This window comes from Taudactylus pleione, unplaced genomic scaffold (genome assembly GCF_031769625.1).
Source record: "Taudactylus pleione unplaced genomic scaffold, aTauple2 ptg000175l, whole genome shotgun sequence".
Classification (NCBI taxonomy): domain Eukaryota; kingdom Metazoa; phylum Chordata; class Amphibia; order Anura; family Myobatrachidae; genus Taudactylus; species Taudactylus pleione.
The window spans coordinates 230,643-247,749 of NW_028284577.1; the positions used below are offsets into that span (position 1 = coordinate 230,643).

At 48.5% G+C, this 17,107-nt stretch overlaps 2 protein-coding genes across 3 annotated transcripts in view; one reads left to right on the top strand and one right to left on the bottom strand.

Moving 5' to 3' along the window:
* Positions 1–13,394, top strand: CINP (cyclin dependent kinase 2 interacting protein). The gene is made up of 5 exons (XM_088475654.1): positions 1–165; positions 1,669–1,837; positions 3,686–3,800; positions 3,895–4,024; positions 9,725–13,394. Exons 1-5 carry the CDS (start codon positions 87–89, stop codon positions 9,925–9,927), a joined length of 696 nt encoding a protein of 231 aa, XP_088331780.1. The 5' UTR covers positions 1–86; the 3' UTR covers positions 9,928–13,394.
* The window catches only part of ZNF839 (zinc finger protein 839), a 25,440-nt gene continuing 21,189 nt past the window's right edge, over positions 12,857–17,107 (bottom strand). For both annotated transcript variants that reach the window (XM_088475652.1, XM_088475653.1), the window contains exon 8: positions 12,857–16,157. In XM_088475652.1, the coding sequence (XP_088331778.1) occupies positions 15,460–16,157 (698 nt within the window). In that variant the 3' untranslated portion in view covers positions 12,857–15,459. The remainder of the gene's footprint in view (positions 16,158–17,107) is intronic.

Sequence of the window (17,107 nt, forward strand, 5' to 3'; positions counted from 1 at the left end):
CCTCCCTGCCGCTGACGTCATACGGCTCCACCCCCGGAGCAGATGGTGGAAGTGAGAGCGTCCATGGGGGCTCACGTGACGTGGCTATGCCAGGACCTGGGCTGAGCACTTCCTGTCATGTAGTGTGTGTGATTCTCCCTCACTCCCCTGAGCAGAGCATGGAGGGTGAGTATATAGTGTCTGCTGCCACAGGCATCCTGGGGGGCTGCAGTCTCACAGCTGATGGAGTCATAGAAACAGGGCATCCTGGGGGTTGCAGTCTCACAGTCACAGTTGATGGAGAATTATAGAAACAGGGTATGCTGGGGGTTGTAGTTCCACAGCACCTGGAGAGTCATAGAAATAGGGCATGCTGTGGGTTGTAGTTCCAAATAGGTGGACAGAATCCTAGAGACAGGGCATGTTGGAGGTTGTAGTTCCAACAGCTGGAGATTAATAGCGTCAGGATGCTGGTGGTTGTAGTTCCATGGCACTTGGAGAATCATAAAAACAGGGCATGCTGGGGGTTGCACTTCCACAGACTGGAGAATCATAAAGACTAGGTATGCTGGGGGTTGTAGTTCCACAGCAACTGAGGGGGATTCATAGGTTACTGACAGTGCATTATCTATGAGGCTACGTGTAGTGTGTAGATAGTGTCAGGCTGGATACATGATGCCTTCGGGAAGTAGTCTGCATCGCCCAAATCCCGACCACCGGCATCCCAACGGTAAGTATTAGGGGGGGTTTGCTTTAGGCACTAGGGGGAGGGTTAGTGTTGGGCTGCGATGGGGGGCAGTGTTACGGTTAGACTGCGGGGGGAGGGTTAGTGTTGGCCTGCCGGGAGGGAGGTTTAGGCACTAGGGGGAGGGTTAATGGTGAGCTGTGGGGAGGGAGGTTTAGGCACTAGGGGGAGGGTTAGTGTTGAGCTGTGGGGAGGGAGGTTTAGGCACTATGGGGAGGGTTGGGATTGGGCTGCGATGGGGGGATTGTTACTGCGGGGGGGGAGGGTTAGTGTTGGGCTACGATGAGGGGGAGTGTTACAGTTAGACTACGGGGGTGGAGGGTTAGTGTTGGGCTGTGGGGGGGGTTAGTGTTGGGCTGCGATGGGGGGAGGGTTAGGATGTGTGGAGGGAGGGTTAGTGTTGGGCTGCGATGGGGGGGAGGGTTAGGATGTGTGGAGGGAGGGTTAGGGTTGGGCTGCGATGGGGGGAGGGTTAGGATGTGTGGAGGGAGGGTTAGGGTTGGGCTGCGATGGGGGGAGGGTTACGGTTAGACTGTGGGGGGGAGGGTTAGGATGTGTGGAGGGAGGGTTAGTGTTGGGCTGCGATGCGATGGGGGGAGTGTACGGTTAGATTGCGGGGGGGAGGGTTAGTGTTGGGCTGTGATGGGGGGGAGTGTTACGGTTAGACTGCGGGGGGGAGGGTTAGTGTTGGGCTGCGATGGGGGGAGGGTTAGGATGTGTGGAGTTAGGGTTGGGTTACTTACCTAGTTGGGTCATGATTCTGACTATCGGGATGCCGCACGCAACCCGATGCCTTCATGTATATTTCCTCTGTCCTCTCAGCTGAGTTGTCTGCTTGGTATTATAGGTTCTCCGCATACATACTTGTTGTAAGTGCCATTAATGCAAATTCTACAAAATACATTTTTACTTGCAATATCGGGCTTTATTTCCATTGTGTACAGGTAAAAGCCCCGGATTGGTCACCCCTAAAAAGTCCGCGTTAACCGGCAGTGCCAGGAAAATTAAAGACAATGTTGCTGATTGGCACAACCTGATGCTGAAGTGGGAGAGCTATAATGACACTGCGTTCAGCGCTGCAAGCAAGGTCGTCAACCTTAGAATAAGTACATTGTGAGTGCCTAGACCTTTCTAGATCACCTTGTGGGGCTGTGGCTTCCCTCAGATGTTTGTGTGGGATCAACACTGCAAATATTGACTCTGTGCATAAACTTAATGTAATTGTCAATAAAAGCCTTTGACACTTATGAAATGTTGTAATGTTACCTCAGTATACCATAGTAACATCTGACACTTATGTAATTCTGTAATGTTACGTCAGTATACCATAGTAACAGCTGACACTTATGTAATGCTGTAATGTTACCTCAGTATACCATAGTAACATCTGACACTTATGTAATGCTGTAATGTTACCTCAGTATACCATAGTAACATCTGACACTTATGTCATGCTGTAATGTTACCTCAGTATACCATAGTAACATCTGACACTTCTGTAATGCTGTAATGTTACCTCAGTATACCATAGTAACATCTGACACTTATGTAATGCTGTAATGTTACCTCAGGATACCATAGTAACATCTGACACTTATGTAGTGCTGTAATTTTACCTCAGTATATCATAGTAACATCTGACACTTATGTAATGCTACCTCAGTATACCATAGTAACATCTGACACTTATGTAATGCTGTAATGTTACCTCAGGATACCATAGTAACATCTGACACTTATGTAGTGCTGTAATTTTACCTCAGTATATCATAGTAACATCTGACACTTATGTAATGCTACCTCAGTATACCATAGTAACATCTGACAAAAAGGTCCAAAAACACCCGAAGCCGCAAACTTTTTGTGAAAACCAATACTCAAATTCTCAAAAAATTTGGCCATGGCTGTATTTAAAAGTATTAATTATCATCCGGCAGATGTGTACATGGGGACATAATGAGATATAATGAACCTGTGCAGACATAATTGCTGGCTGTGGCCCGGACATTCCTGCATTTGTGATCGCATTCACCCAGAAGGCAACTTAAATCCCCACACTGTTTCCTTTTCCATAATTCAGACTCCTGGTGCTCCCAAAATTACAGGGCAGCGGGGTATGAGATTGGCATAATAGTATCTCTTTATCTGGGTCTAAAATGAGAACATCGTAGGACTCTTATGGCCTCCGGTAACACTCCCGGTAATCTAGCCGGGCTGATGGGATTTCCTGTGTAGAGGTGTTGGAAAAATGGGGAAAGACCGGATTTCCGGGATGGACAATACAGAGAGAGCATGAATTAGCCGAGAGGCATAGCAGCAAGCGAGGAAGGGAACGTGTCTCCCCAGCCCGTGGCTAGGACTAGAGGGCACATCACAGGAAATCACTCCGCAGTGTGAGGATGGGAACGTGTCTCCCCAGCCCATGGCTAGGACTAGAGGGCACATCACAGGTAATCACTCCGCAGGGAATTTTGAGATAATATTTAATGAAATTGTGAGTGCAGCTATCAGTGGGGATAAGAGGTCTCTCTCTGCCCGTAAATTCAGTAGTCACCAGCCTTTCTTACCTAAAGTGGCCTACTCAGCCATGACAACTGCGGCGTGCATTGGACATACTTGATGACTTCTTAATAACGCCCCCCCCCCACCTTCCTCCCTGCCGTGCTGCAATTTGTAGCAGTGGAGCCATAATAACCTGAGTCACCGGAGGACTCTCCAGGACCTCTATGGGAGAGTAGGCAATAGGACCTGTAGCCTGGCCCCACCAGTGAGCAAGCCCAGTGCAGGTGGGGTGACATGTCTTGGTTTAGGCTAAGCAGCAGCAGATCTTATTCCTTACTGTCTATGGGCTGTGATCTAGAACCAGCTCATGTGTTATTGCCATTTAGAGAGTGAGAATATTGGGATGTACCTCACATGGATAAGTGCTGATCTCAGAGTGTTTTTATAATTTTTTGCTAGATCCTACGAGAAGATGTCCTTAGATGACACATTACCCGGTAATGAGAACGCTGACAGGGACAAAGGAGAATTGGAGAGATTATGCTGGGAATTGCAGGACCTATTGGAACATATGGTGGGTACATCCCTCATATTATTCCTCCTTCACCTCTCGCCTCCCCTCTCCTCCCGTTTTACAATGTAACTGTCTCTTTTTAATCCCTCTGAAGAAACAAACACAGATGAAGATGGAAAGATTGACTTCTACATTTAAAGGAGTCTGTGACCTTGAAGCCTTCCAATGCAGTGGTAGAGACGCCACATCTGTACTCTTCCATACGTGGCCCACCACTCTCTTTTGTGAGTAATTTAAGTTTGTGGGGCATATTCTATTAGCCGCAGGACTTGCCGCAGACTTTAGCGCCAAGAGCTGTTCAATGATGGCCCCATGCGCCGCAGTAAGCCCCATATGCCAACGCACGGTGAGGCATAGATCCCGGGGTAAGTACCCAGATCTATGCAGTTACCGCGCGCAGAGAACCCCGAGGGTTCACTTAACGCTGATTTATGTTTGCGCCCTCCTGCGAGCAGAAATCCGTATTAAGGGGTGTGGGGTGTGTGTGTGTGTTAGTGTTATAATTTTTACACAGTCCAAGACGCAGGTGCACACTTTTGACAATAATACAATAGTTGTTGAACTTTGAAAAAAATATATATAAAGAGAGGGCGTCTTTCATCTGTCTGTCCACAAGTTAAACTCACACATATCTCCAGCGTTTCGCATTTATTAAATTGGGATCAGGATATATTTTACATTCCTTACCGTTTAAACTCCCTAAGTGACAAGTGGGTCCTCGCCGGCCTCGTGCAGTGTCTCCATCACTTCCGGTAAAACCAGCAGCCGTGTCTCCCTACCACCAATTTACATATAAAAACAAACACCATGGCTACCAAACAGGACAATCGATACGATCTGCAATAGAAAAGCTGGCAATGTATCATACAAGTATATACAATACTGAATATCAGACTAACGTAAGCATCCCAAAGTAACAGTAATATAATTAAACGTGGGTGCGGAGTGCGAACAGCCACGCTGCTTCAGGAAAAAAACAGAACGGGTAAAAAGATGGAAAACCTAGAGGGACAATTGTATACACTACTGCAGGCCTGACCAACCTCTGGCACTCCACCTGTTGTGAAACTACAAGTCCCAGCATACCATCCCACCTATCAACTGGTAAAGAATGCTGGGACTTGTAGTTTCATATCCGCTGGAGAGCCACAGGTTGGTCAGGCCTGCACCACTGCTTCATCCAGTTCCTTCATACCCATCCTACTGGTGTACGTATTGCGTCACCCAACTGTAAATAGGTCTCTGATGTATATTCCCCCACATCCTGAATGACTATTTCCCCTGTCATGTCGGCAGGGCAGATCAACACCTCTCTATAGGGATCTTTAAGGGTCATCCTCTCTGGAGAGATTGTAGTATGTCTTACTAAGGAGTCTAGTTACTAAGCAGTGTTAGGAGACAGAGTGAAAAGTGATAAGGTACCAGCCAATCAGCTCCCAACTGTCATTTTTCAAACACAGCCTGTGAGATGACAGTTGGGAGCTGATTGGCTGGAACCTTATCACTTTTAACTCTGTCTCCTAACACTGCTTAGTAACTAGACCCCTTAGTGTTTTCCTGCTTTTGTCATATACTTGTGTGTCCATAGTGTTTGTGTACTGCGAGATGGAAGCATTGTGGGAATTGTAGTGAAATGTTGAATACATATAGGGGTTAGTATACAACACACAGTACAAGGAATATGATGACACAAAGACTTCACATTTTTATTTATCCATCCATAAGACTTTCTACCAGTCCTCGGTAACCCACTGGCCGTCCTTCCTGGCCCAGGCAGCCTCTGACATTGCTGCACAGCTGGAGTTCCTAACCCATTACTTGCTCCCAAATAAAGGGTTTTTCTTTTTTCTTTTTAAATAAGGATTTTTTCAGAGAGTAGTAACAAACAGGCAAGTAAACAAAAAAGAAAGGAAAAATTATGACAATAATCCCAATGTCATAAAAGTAAGTGGAATAACGAGCCAGTATGACTGCAAACGTATGTGAACTACCATTAGCTAACAGCGGGATGATCAAAGACATGGGAAATAAAGGAGGAATCTGGATGGGTGGAGAGAGAAGAGGGAGAACAGGGAAAGTCAGAAGGAAAGGACGGATGGTGTAGTAATAGTGAGGGGACACGAGTTATTGGCACCTGCTCGCGAGAGCTAGCATTCTAAAAGGGAGGAACAGGCAGGCAGGGGTGACACAGAGGGGGTAGACAAGGAGCATGAAGCAGAGGGTTAGGATGAGAGCTGTAAAGCTTTGATGAAGTAGTGGGTCTGGAGAGCCCATTTTAAGATTTGTGGAGAGTCTGATGGGGAGAAGGAGAAAGTTCCAGAGTTAGGGAGCAGCATGGGCAAAATCTTGGAGGTGGTCATGGAAAGAAGTAATCATTTGGCATGAGAGGCGGCATGCATTTGTGGAGCAATGTTGGTGGGCAGGAGAGCGAAGGAAGATGAGGTCAGAGATGTAAATATGAGAAGATTTGGGTGAGGGCTTTGTAAGCGGGTGTGAGGACCTTGAATTGGGTTCTGAAGAGGAACGGGAGCCAGGGGAGAGCTTTTGCAGAGGAAGATGAGCCGAGCAGCAGCATTGAGGACAGATTGGAGAGGAGAGAGAAGGGAGTCGGGGAGGCCAGATAGGAGGAGGTTACCGTAGTCCAATCTGGAGTTGACCAGTGAGTGGATGAGGGTCTTGGTAGCATCCAGGGTGTGAGAGGGTCTGATCCTAGAGATATTTTTGAGACAGAAATGGCAGGACTGTGAGGTGCTGACTGGGTGGTTTGAAGTAGAAGGAGGAGCCCAGAATAACTCCAAGACAGCGCACTTTAGGGCTAGAGGAGATAGTTGTGCTGTAAATAGATAATGAAATTGTGGGAGATGAGGTTATTCGGAGGGAGGGAGGGTGGGAAGATGATCAGCTCAGTCTTTAGACATATTATAAGAAAGCTCTGGGACACCCAGGAAGAGATAGCAGAGAGACTGATGGTGATATGAGTGAGAAGAGAGGGGGGAGGTAGATCTGAGTGTCATCAGCATAGAGATTATAATGGAGGCAAAAAGATCTGAGGAGTTCACTCCAAGAGGATCTCTATAGGGAGAATAGAAGAGGTCCCAGGACAGAACCTTGGGGGACACGTACCCTTAGTGAAAGTGAGGGGGGAGAGGAGTCATGAGCGGAGACAGAGAAGGATCGGTCAGAGAGGTAAGAGGACAGCCAGGAGAGGGCAGTGTCATGTAGACCAAGGGAGTGAAGGATATGCAGCAGGAGAGGGTGGTCCACAGTGTCAAAAGCAGCAGAGAGATCAAGGAGAATGAGCAGAGAGTAGTGGCCCTTGGATTTGGCAGCGAGGTCATTGTTGACTTTCGTGAGGGCAATTTCAGTGGAGTGTAGAGAACGGAAGCCGGACTGGAATGGGTCAAGCAGAGAGTGGGAGGAAAGAAAGGTGGTTGTAAACAATACGCTTACGGAGGTTGGAGATAAAAGGGAGGAGAGAGATGGGTCAGTAGTTGGAGAGAAGTGTTAGGATCAAGGGTAGGTTTTTTTTTTTGAAGAATGAGGAAGACAAGGGCATGTTTGAATGCAGAAGGGACAGTGCCAGATGTGAGGGAGACATGGGAACAGGCAGAAAGAGAGAGGTTGTGGAGGAGGCGAGATGGAATAGGGTCAAGGGGGGAGGGACCGGATAAGGGCCATGACTTCCTCTCCATATAAATGTTAGGGTTGGTAAGATGGATGGGGGGGGATCGGCTGGGAAAGGAGGGGGTGGAGAGCTGGGGGACTGGTGGGATGTGATGTCCTGATGATGTATGAGTCAATTTTAGATGTAAAGTAGATGACAAAGTCATGGGCAGAGAGCGAGGAGGGAGTTGAAAGTGGCAGAGAGACACCGGGGGTATGAGGACTGGGAGGAGATGAGGTTCTTGAAATATGATTGTTTTGGAGAAGGACAGGGCAGCACTGTAGGATGAGAGAATAAATGTGAAATGGAGAAAATCTGCCTTAGAGCGAGATTTCCTCTGATGTTGCTCGGCGGTTCGTGAACACTATTGTAGGTATCTGGTGCATTTGGAATGCCAGGGTAGGGGAGTGGATCTGCGAGGGTGAGTAGTGATCGCCGGAGCAACAGAGTCCAGAGCAGAAGTAAGGGAGGCGTTGTATAGGGAAGCAGTTTGTTCAGGGCAGGAGAGAGAATGGGGGAAAGAAGCGAGTGCAACAGCGAGGATAAGGATATGTTTGCCTCAATGTTACGCTTAGTGATTGTGGTCTTAGGAGAGGTAGAGGTGGGGAAGGTGAGAGGGATAAGTTGAAGAGAGAAGGTGATGGTCAGAGAGGGGGAATTGATGTAATCAGAGATACCACAAAGGTGAGTGAAGACCAGATCGAGTGAGTGCCCACATATTGGGAGAAACCAAACGATGATGTGAGGGTAAGGAGTTTTGAGGCAGAGGATTCTGTGGTGACATTGATTGGGATATTGAAGTCACCTATGATGAGTATTGGAGCCAAGAAGCAAAGTTGTCAAGGAATTTGGAGGGAGGGCCAGGGGGACGGTAAACAGGTTGGAAGAGGTGTATAGCATGAACCTCGAATGTAAAGAATGAGAGGGATGGTTCAGTGGGTATGAGCTTGTAGAAGTAACCGGAGTATAGAAGGACCCAACACCACCACCATGGCGACTCCCGGAACCGGGGGGTGTGACAGAATGTGAGGCCCCCAGAGAAGAGAGCAGCAGGAGAAGTGGTGTCAGAGGGGGAAATCCAGGTTTCGGTGATGGCTAGGAGCGTGAGGGAGATGGAGATGAAAAGGTCATGGGTCATTTTGTTAGAGACAGATCTGGCATCCCAGAGGGCACAGGATAAAGGGACAGAGTTAATGGGAGAGATGTGGATGAGATTATCAGGGTTGCTGTATTATGGAGGGGAGATAAATTTGGAGGGAAGTGATGGAGTGTAGGGTGCAGGCTCCTGAGCTAGGGGGGGAACCGGCCAGAGGTGGGCAGGGGGGCGATTAGTGTGATGTGGATGGAGGTGAGGAGAGAAGGGAGGGAGCAGTTGTTACTGGTGGGGTACCAGCACCATAGTGGTGAAGTGAATGAAAATGGAGTAAAGGGGAGGACATAGGTGGGAACAGGGGGTAGAATAAAGGATAATGTTGATGATGAGTGAGGGGGGGATTAGAAGAAAAGATGGTCATTGTGTGGATGTGGTAATAGGGGGAGTTAAACTAGAGACTGTATGAGAGACAGTGCAGCTAATTACAGCAGTGTAATGGGAACGTTTCCATGTGTATCTGAATGCTGTTAGCAGCGGTTTATAGAAGAAGCCTGTGTGTTGGATTAGTGGTCCTTTAGGTGCTGTTACAGCCAACAGGCTGATATAATGATAAAGTCAATAATAAGTCTTTGTTGCAACAGGCAGATTGCGGCCATGCTACCATACACGGCACAGTCATTTATTGCCTTATAGGAAGCGATGGAACGCCAGTCATTGGTCAATACTCACACTGGTATTCAATTCAGTGCGATGATGAATAGCCGCAGGAAGGCGCTCCCGCAGCTATCCAATACACTGCGCTGTTTGCCCGGTCTGGAGTTGGATAAATCAGAGAATGCCGGTTCTCGCAACTTAACCTGGGTGTTTACAGAGAGAACCGACATTCTCCAACTAAAGTGCCGGCCGCATGGCTGTTAGCACCATGCTAAGCCGGCAAAGAGCTGCGCTCCCAGCACTTTTGTCTGATTTCTCCTCGCATCCCCAGGGGGGTGTGAGAAGAAATCCTTTAGCCTCCCAAACATCGCGGTGTATTGAATAGCTGCAGGAGCTCCCTCCTCCCCCTGCGATGGCTATTCAGCATCGCATTGATTTGAATTCCCCCCTCTGTTTTGCCATACTACACAACTTTCCAATAATTAGTAACTTAGCTTCTGTATTATCTTATAGATGAAACCTCTGTAAAAATGTCAGAGATGTACAAGAAGGAGATCTCGCTGAAGTGCGCGATTGTCGGGGAAATGGCGCACACCTCGGATCAGGACCTGCTCATGGTGTATCTTTCCTGCTGGTTATATCAACCCTACATCGACAACAGCATCAAAGTCCTGCTGGAGAGTATGCTGCTAGAGACCGGACACCGCCCCCTCTAGCGCGGTCTCTACGCGAGACGCCCTCTGCTAACTCTTCTGCCCTCCCCAGTATGCTTCTAAGCTGCGGCTCATATAATCAGTGAGCCAGAAGCCACCTGGTTGTCCTATAAATGGTGATCGTACTCCTGGACATCTGCAGCAAGCGATCCATGAAAAGGTTAACCCTGGACATAGCCGCGTTCCTCTGCAGACACAATGTTATAGGCACCACAGATTTAGTGTCCCTGCAGCAACAACACAGGAACACCAGAGCTGCTATAGGAAATAATACATTGCTAAGTATCTGCCATGTGTAACAATTACGGTAGTCAGGTATAAATGCACACAATGTAATGCTAGGTAAGTGATGGGCAACCAGATACACTTCAGGGACCCTCTAAGCCTCATTCTCCCACACTTGAGTTATAATATAAAACAATACAATTAACCAAGGGGATCTCTAGGGCTTATGTATTAGGGTGTGAGCTGGCCCCGCTGCGGGAATCATGAGCGTGTTCCTGTATTTCTAAAGCAACAATCATTTGAAAGGCAAAACCAGCTAGCACCGTATTACATAAGCCCCCGTCTAATCCGCAGCGCCAGCTCGCACCCTATTACATAAGCCCCCGTCTAATCGGCAGCGCTAGCTCGCACCCTATTACATAAGCCCCCGTCTAATCGGCAGCGCCGGCTCGCACCCTATTACATAAGCCCTCGTCTAATCGGCAGCGCTAGCTCGCACCCTATTACATAAGCCCTCGTCTAATCGGCAGCGCTAGCTCGCACCCTATTACATAAGCCCCCGTCTAATCGGCAGCGCCGGCTCGCACTCTATTACATAAGCCCTCGTCTAATCGGCAGCGCTAGCTCGCACCCTATTACATAAGCCCCCGTCTAATCGGCAGCGCCGGCTCGCACCCTATTACTTAAGCCCCCGTCTAATCTAGGTTTTCTGCCCCATTGTGGGACCAGGTTTCAAGATTATATCTTGCTGCCCAAAAAAATTCTGGGGTTCTGTCCCTCCAGGACTCATACTGGTCCGAGATTATGTATAACATGGTGCCATCTAGAGGTCATTATGGTGTTGATGAGGGTGCTAGCAGGGAGGTTCCTCTATGGCAGGGGTGGGGAACCTTTTTTCTGCCGAGGGCCATTTTGATATATATAACATTATTTGTGGGCCCAGTGCAGGCCACGCCCCCTCCGTGTGATGTCACACAGGGTCGGGTCACAATCGCCGGTGATTACAGATTTCCTGAGGATGCTCCGGGGAGCTGTAAGGGCAGCAGTGTGACTTTATGAAGCGTCCTACAGACGCTCCAGGTAGCACTGCTGCTTAGATTCTGGCTGCAGAGCGTTATCCTAGGCACCATGATAGCCAGATGAGACTAGCAGCAAAGAGCTCAGAGAGCCAGACCAAATGATTCCGGGGGCCTTATACGGGCCTGAGGTTCCCCATCCCTGCTCTGTGGAGTAAGCACCTATTTGGAAAGTAACATTCTGCAGTTTATACCATACAATAAAGCTGCAGCAAGGAGATTTGTAGACGCTCCCTTATCCTGGTAACCCTTCTCCTTGTCAGGGTACTACACCGCCCTCACTCATTATCAACTAACCCTACACTCCTCTATGTGGGGCACAGATTGAGTCCCCAATGGCTTCTAACCTACAATTTGTTATTTCTGTGCAAGATTGTTGTGTTCCTATGGTTGAATGTGCAGCCAAGGAACAATCCGTAAAACAACGGTGCGGCACAGAGGTCTGCCCTGGTGCCGTACTAATTCACGTCCGCATAGTACCAGTGTTTTCATTCCAGACCTTTGGCGGTAATCACTGCGTCTGCCAGTTATCCTGTGCAGAGTGAGAGCTAGTGATGGGAACATTTGCAATAAGTTGCATCACATGAGTGGAACCTATTTTTAGAAGTGTAATAGAACCCTCTGAGGGAGGGATAGGTCTCTCTCTAGATCTGTTATTAGTATTGGTCAACGACATCACCGATAGATAGACCCAGCGACTGGATGTGGTACGCATACACACTTACCAATCGGCCGCACGATGTCTGAGCAGTGATGTCATTGTCACCGATTCCTGTGGCCAGCATATGGCTCGGTCAGCTGTCTATACCCACACATGTGAACGATATATCGCACCTGCCATACTGCACAGCCAATGCAATATATCTGTAAAAGACATCGTTCAGATATCATGTGTACACACAAGCTGTTGCACTGAACGATATATTGTTCGTCGGCTGTACAAACGATATAATCGCCCACCTAACATATCTCTCACTCAGGTCCCCAAGTGTATAGTTTGTCCTCATAAATCAGTAGCTGTAGCTTAACAGAGGGAGAGAAAGTAATTGAGTGGACTTTGGGTCTCATTCAGCAGGTCGATGTAGAGGGCCTGCGCACGCACAGCAGCCGCACTGCGCGTGCGCAAGCCCCGGAGCTACAGGGAAATTCTCTCGCTCCAGGGCTTACTACAAAAAGGGCGGCTGTCGATGGTGATCGACAGCTCACACCGTTTTGTAGGTGGGGCGGGGGGGTGGCTTGCCAAACGGGAGGAATTCCCGAAGCAACGCCTGCCATTTGGGGGCGGCCCCACTGACATCACTCGTGATGTCAGTGGTGAGCTTCCGGCTCTAATAGAGCCGAAAGCTCACTGGGGCTTGCGGCAGACGAGACCCTACCACAAGGGTCTCGTCGCAAGCCCGGATGGTCGCGATGGTCTTGACCATCGCAACCATCAACCTGGCCGCTCGCTAAAGCTGTGGGTGGTCACTCACAGCCTAGCGAGCGGCCAGGAGGGCTTGCCGAAAAATAGATGCGGCCGTCCTCATTCAGAGCGAGCGCATCTGAATGAGGTCATTTGTGTTCATTTCACTATTCAAATGGTGACATCAATATATGGACATTTTTTATTTCCTCACCCAGTGAGATGCAGAACAAGACGTGAGCTCGGTTAAAGAAAAGCGAAGGTTTATTTCAGAAAACATACATCTCGATGTGCAGCAAATGTCACATATCTAGCGGGAGAGTACAGATAGCGCCATAAAGTGGTACTGAAGATGTGTAGGTAGGATCAGCAATCATTAAGAACTCAGTAAACATGCTTTAAAATCATTTTGTGTGATGGAACGATGACAGACCATGCATACATAACCCTGTAATGCAGCTGTGGGTAAGATGTAAATACAATCAAGTCAAAAGTCTTTTAATGATCTTCCATATCGCTTTGTCAGAGGTACACCGATATGCACACTAGCTGCATTTGTCAGGAGGTACACCGATGGGCACACTAGCTGCATTTGTCAGGAGGTACACCGATGGGCACACTAGCTGCATTTGTCAGGAGGTACACCGATAGTGCTTCTGCCACAGCTAGTGTGCCCATGTACACCCATGGCCTTTACAGGGAAACAGACATTTATGGACTGAACCAGTACATTCAAGAACACAGCCAATCCGTTCACTAGGAATCCTGCTGGTGCCAGCCCCTCCCACAAAATGGCTGCCTCCGAGGATGGGAAGGTTACCAGTAAGCTTTCCTGACAGTTTCTCTTTTAAATGGTGATTGACAATGATCAACTACCGTGGTACCAGCAAGGTGTTCTAAATCCCACACCAACTGGCCAGCCAAAGCCACATGTGTTGGTGAGAACGACAAAGCAGCAGGAACCAGATATTGCTCCTACACGCGGCAATGAGGGAATACAGGTACACACGTGTTGGGCCCTTCTGGATTTGACAAGACATAGTTAAGCTGTGTAAACACTATACGATCCATTACACGATATATCATGCGGAGCGCATAGCATCTACCCCCGATCACACGTGCCCATGGGTCATTCATCACATCGTCCTATCAGCTTAGCAGCACAGAAGATGGGATATTACATTGAACGACGCCTTGCTGCTGACTATAGCACGGCACTACACATCGCACTGTCATCCCATGCATCGTGCAGTGTGTACCCGGCGTAACTCTGCTGTACATCTCGCTGTCATCCCCTGCATCGTGCAGTGTGTACCCGGCGTAACTCTGCTGTACATCGCGCTGTCATCCCCTGCATCGTGCAGTGTGTACCCGGCGTAAGTCTGCTGTACATCGCGCTGTCATCCCCTGCATCGTGCAGTGTGTACCCGGCGTAAGTCTGCTGTACATCACGCTGTCATCCCCTGCATCGTGCAGTATGTACCCGGCGTAAGTCTGCTGTACATCGCGCTGTCATCCCCTGCATCGTGCAGTGTGTACCCGGCGTAAGTCTGCTGTACATCGCGCTGTCATCCCCTGCATCGTGCAGTATGTACCCGGCGTAAGTCTGCTGTACATCGCGCTGTCATCCCCTGCATCGTGCAGTGTGTACCCGGCGTAACTCTGCTGTACATCGCGCTGTCATCCCCTGCATCGTGCAGTGTGTACCCGGCGTAAGTCTGCTGTAGATCGCGCTGTCATCCCCTGCATCGTGCAGTGTGTACCCGGCGTAAGTCTGCTGTACATCACGCTGTCATCCCCTGCATCGTGCAGTATGTACCCGGCGTAAGTCTGCTGTACATCGCGCTGTCATCCCCTGCATCGTGCAGTGTGTACCCGGCGTAACTCTGCTGTACATCGCGCTGTCATCCCCTGCATCGTGCAGTGTGTACCTGGCGTAAGTCTGCTGTACATCGCGCTGTCATCCCCTGCATCGTGCAGTGTGTACCTGGCGTAAGTCTGCTGTACATCGCGCTGTCATCCCCTGCATCGTGCAGTGTGTACCCGGCGTAAGGCTGCTGTACATCTGCTGTCAGGTGCAGCGATCATCCAATCACAGTCACCGTCAGCCACCATCTGATAAAAGCTGATCAGGCATTGGCATTATTTGCTGCCTGTATATAAAACGTAACTTGCAGCCACTTTGGTCTAATATGTTCTCATCAACAACCTCCAAGTACTGTCAAAAAGACCATGTTTTCAGGATTTCTGTCTGTGGAAACAGGTGGCATAATTACCGTCTCAGCAAGATTAACTCGGCTATGCATGATTGAAATCTTGAAAACATGACCTGTTGGTCCTGCTTGTGGATTAGAGTTAGTAATTTATGAGACTAAGGCATTGGGACTAGAATAAGGTAAAAATGTTGGGTTAGCTTTTACAGAAGGGGTGAGAGACTCAAACCAAAACAACTCACAGTACACGTCTCCCAAGCGAAGGGCGTACACAGCAGCGCCATAGCTCTGGCCCAACACCCACTCTTAAATATAAGTGTTTGGGAGAAAGAGATTCATTTATAAAAGGAAAGCACAAACAGCATGGCATTGCCCATTCAGAAGCCTGTACCGCTGGTTCCCTCATAGGACAGGTAAGCGCCAGTGCAAGTCTATAGAACAAAATATCTGCTTCTCATTGGTAAAAAATAAAACTCTCATAGAAACAATTTACAAATAAGTTATACATTGCAATGTAGAAGAATATATAGGAATTATCCTAATTTGTTTATATGTATATATATAAAAAAAAAAACCACGTGTGACTATCATCTCAGCGAGACGAATATATTTGTGTCATCTACATTTCAACAAGTGCTACCACCGTAGCTAAGTGCGTGCTCGTGGACTCTGTATTGTCAAACACCAGGACCGTATCCTCCGTAATGGTTTCTTCTGCGCTGTCAATAAATACCAGCTCATGTTCATGGTTAAAGTCAAAAGCTGTGGTGCACCGATCAGCACCCATCTGCTCTGCACAGTATGTGTCCTGGGCAGGAATGGCGGAGCCTCCATCCTCCGCTGGGGGAACGGGTGAGGCTACGCTGCTCATCTCATCTGCCGGAGCCGTTGGCTCAGCTGTGGTGAAGATTGCCGTCTGCTCAACCATCTGCTGACAGTTTTCGGAGCTGGAAGATGCGCCCTTCTCAGACAGAGGCCCAAGGTTTGCCGACTCACTGCCGACTCCATCAGGAGAAAACTCTGGCATAAAAGTTCCTTCCGTCTCGTCCTTGTGGGTATTGGGAGATACGTTGTCCTGTGGGAACTCACATAATGTGTTATGAGAATTGTCGCACCATTCTGCTGGACCGCTGTTATACGGAGAGGGTGAGGTTTCCAGTAGTCTCTCACATGGAACAGGCTGAGAACAGGTCTGTGGACTGGCAGCGTCTTCATCCATTGGCCTCAGCTGTGGCGATTCGCTCACCAGCTCAGGTTCTTTACTTGCAGCATTAGGACCAGAGTCATTTCCCGGCGATGACCCCACTTGGTTGTCACCTATATATTATAGAAATAATAATTGGAGTCTCAAACTGTAAATGTCAAAACATATAATGGCTGTTGTCCTCATCCTCCTCAAAGTATTATTAACAAACAAAACCATGGACCAGCATCTAACCGCTGGCTGCAACACGTGTACTACACAATCCTCACACACTATAGAGGGACTGAGGATGCCGGTATCAGTAATGGCTCCGGAATAACCATGGACTTACATTATGTAACCGCTGGCTACAACACGTGTACTACACAGTCCTCGCACACTATAGAGGGACTGAGGATGCCGGTATCAGTAATGGCTCCGGAATAACCATGGACTAACATTATGTGACCGCTGGCTGCAACACGTGTACTACACAGTCCTCACACACTATAGAGGGACTGAGGATGCCGGTATCAGTAATGGCTCCGGAATAACCATGGACTTACATTATGTGACAGCTGGCTGCAACACGTGTACTACACAGTCCTCACACACTATAGAGGGACTGAGGATGCCGGTATCAGTAATGGCTCCGGAATAACCATGGACTAACATCATGTAACCGCTGGCTGCAACACGGGTACTACGCAGTCCTCACACACTATAGAGGGACTGAGGATGCCGGTATCAGTAATGGCTCCGGAATAACCGTGGACTAACATTATGTAACCACTGGCTGCAATATGTGTACTACACAGTCCTCACACACTATAGAGGGACTGAGGATGCCGGCATCAGTAATAGCTCTGGAATAACCATGTACCAACATTATGTAACCGCTGGCTGCAAAGGATTGTGTATCTAGAACACTTCAGCTGTTGTGTTGTATGATGTGTAGGTTTCCCTGCAAGCCTTGTGTGTGGGTTGTAAGGAGGCCCCGGGGGTGCGTCTGGATGGAGAAATGCCCCAAGGTAGGTGCATGCACCAGGAATTTGCAGAATGATGGCAGCACCCTCTCGGTACA

What these genes read in the sequence shown, in the direction of transcription:
- CINP (XM_088475654.1), top strand. Translation starts at nt 87, where the DNA reads ATGCCAGGACCTGGGCTGAGCACTTCCTGTCATGTAGTGTGTGTGATT. An exon ending in AACCTTAGAATAAGTACATT is followed by an intron (nt 1,838 to 3,685) that starts GTGAGTGCCTAG and finishes ATTTTTTGCTAG; the next exon opens with ATCCTACGAGAAGATGTCCT. An exon ending in GTGGCCCACCACTCTCTTTT is followed by an intron (nt 4,025 to 9,724) that starts GTGAGTAATTTA and finishes ATTATCTTATAG; the next exon opens with ATGAAACCTCTGTAAAAATG.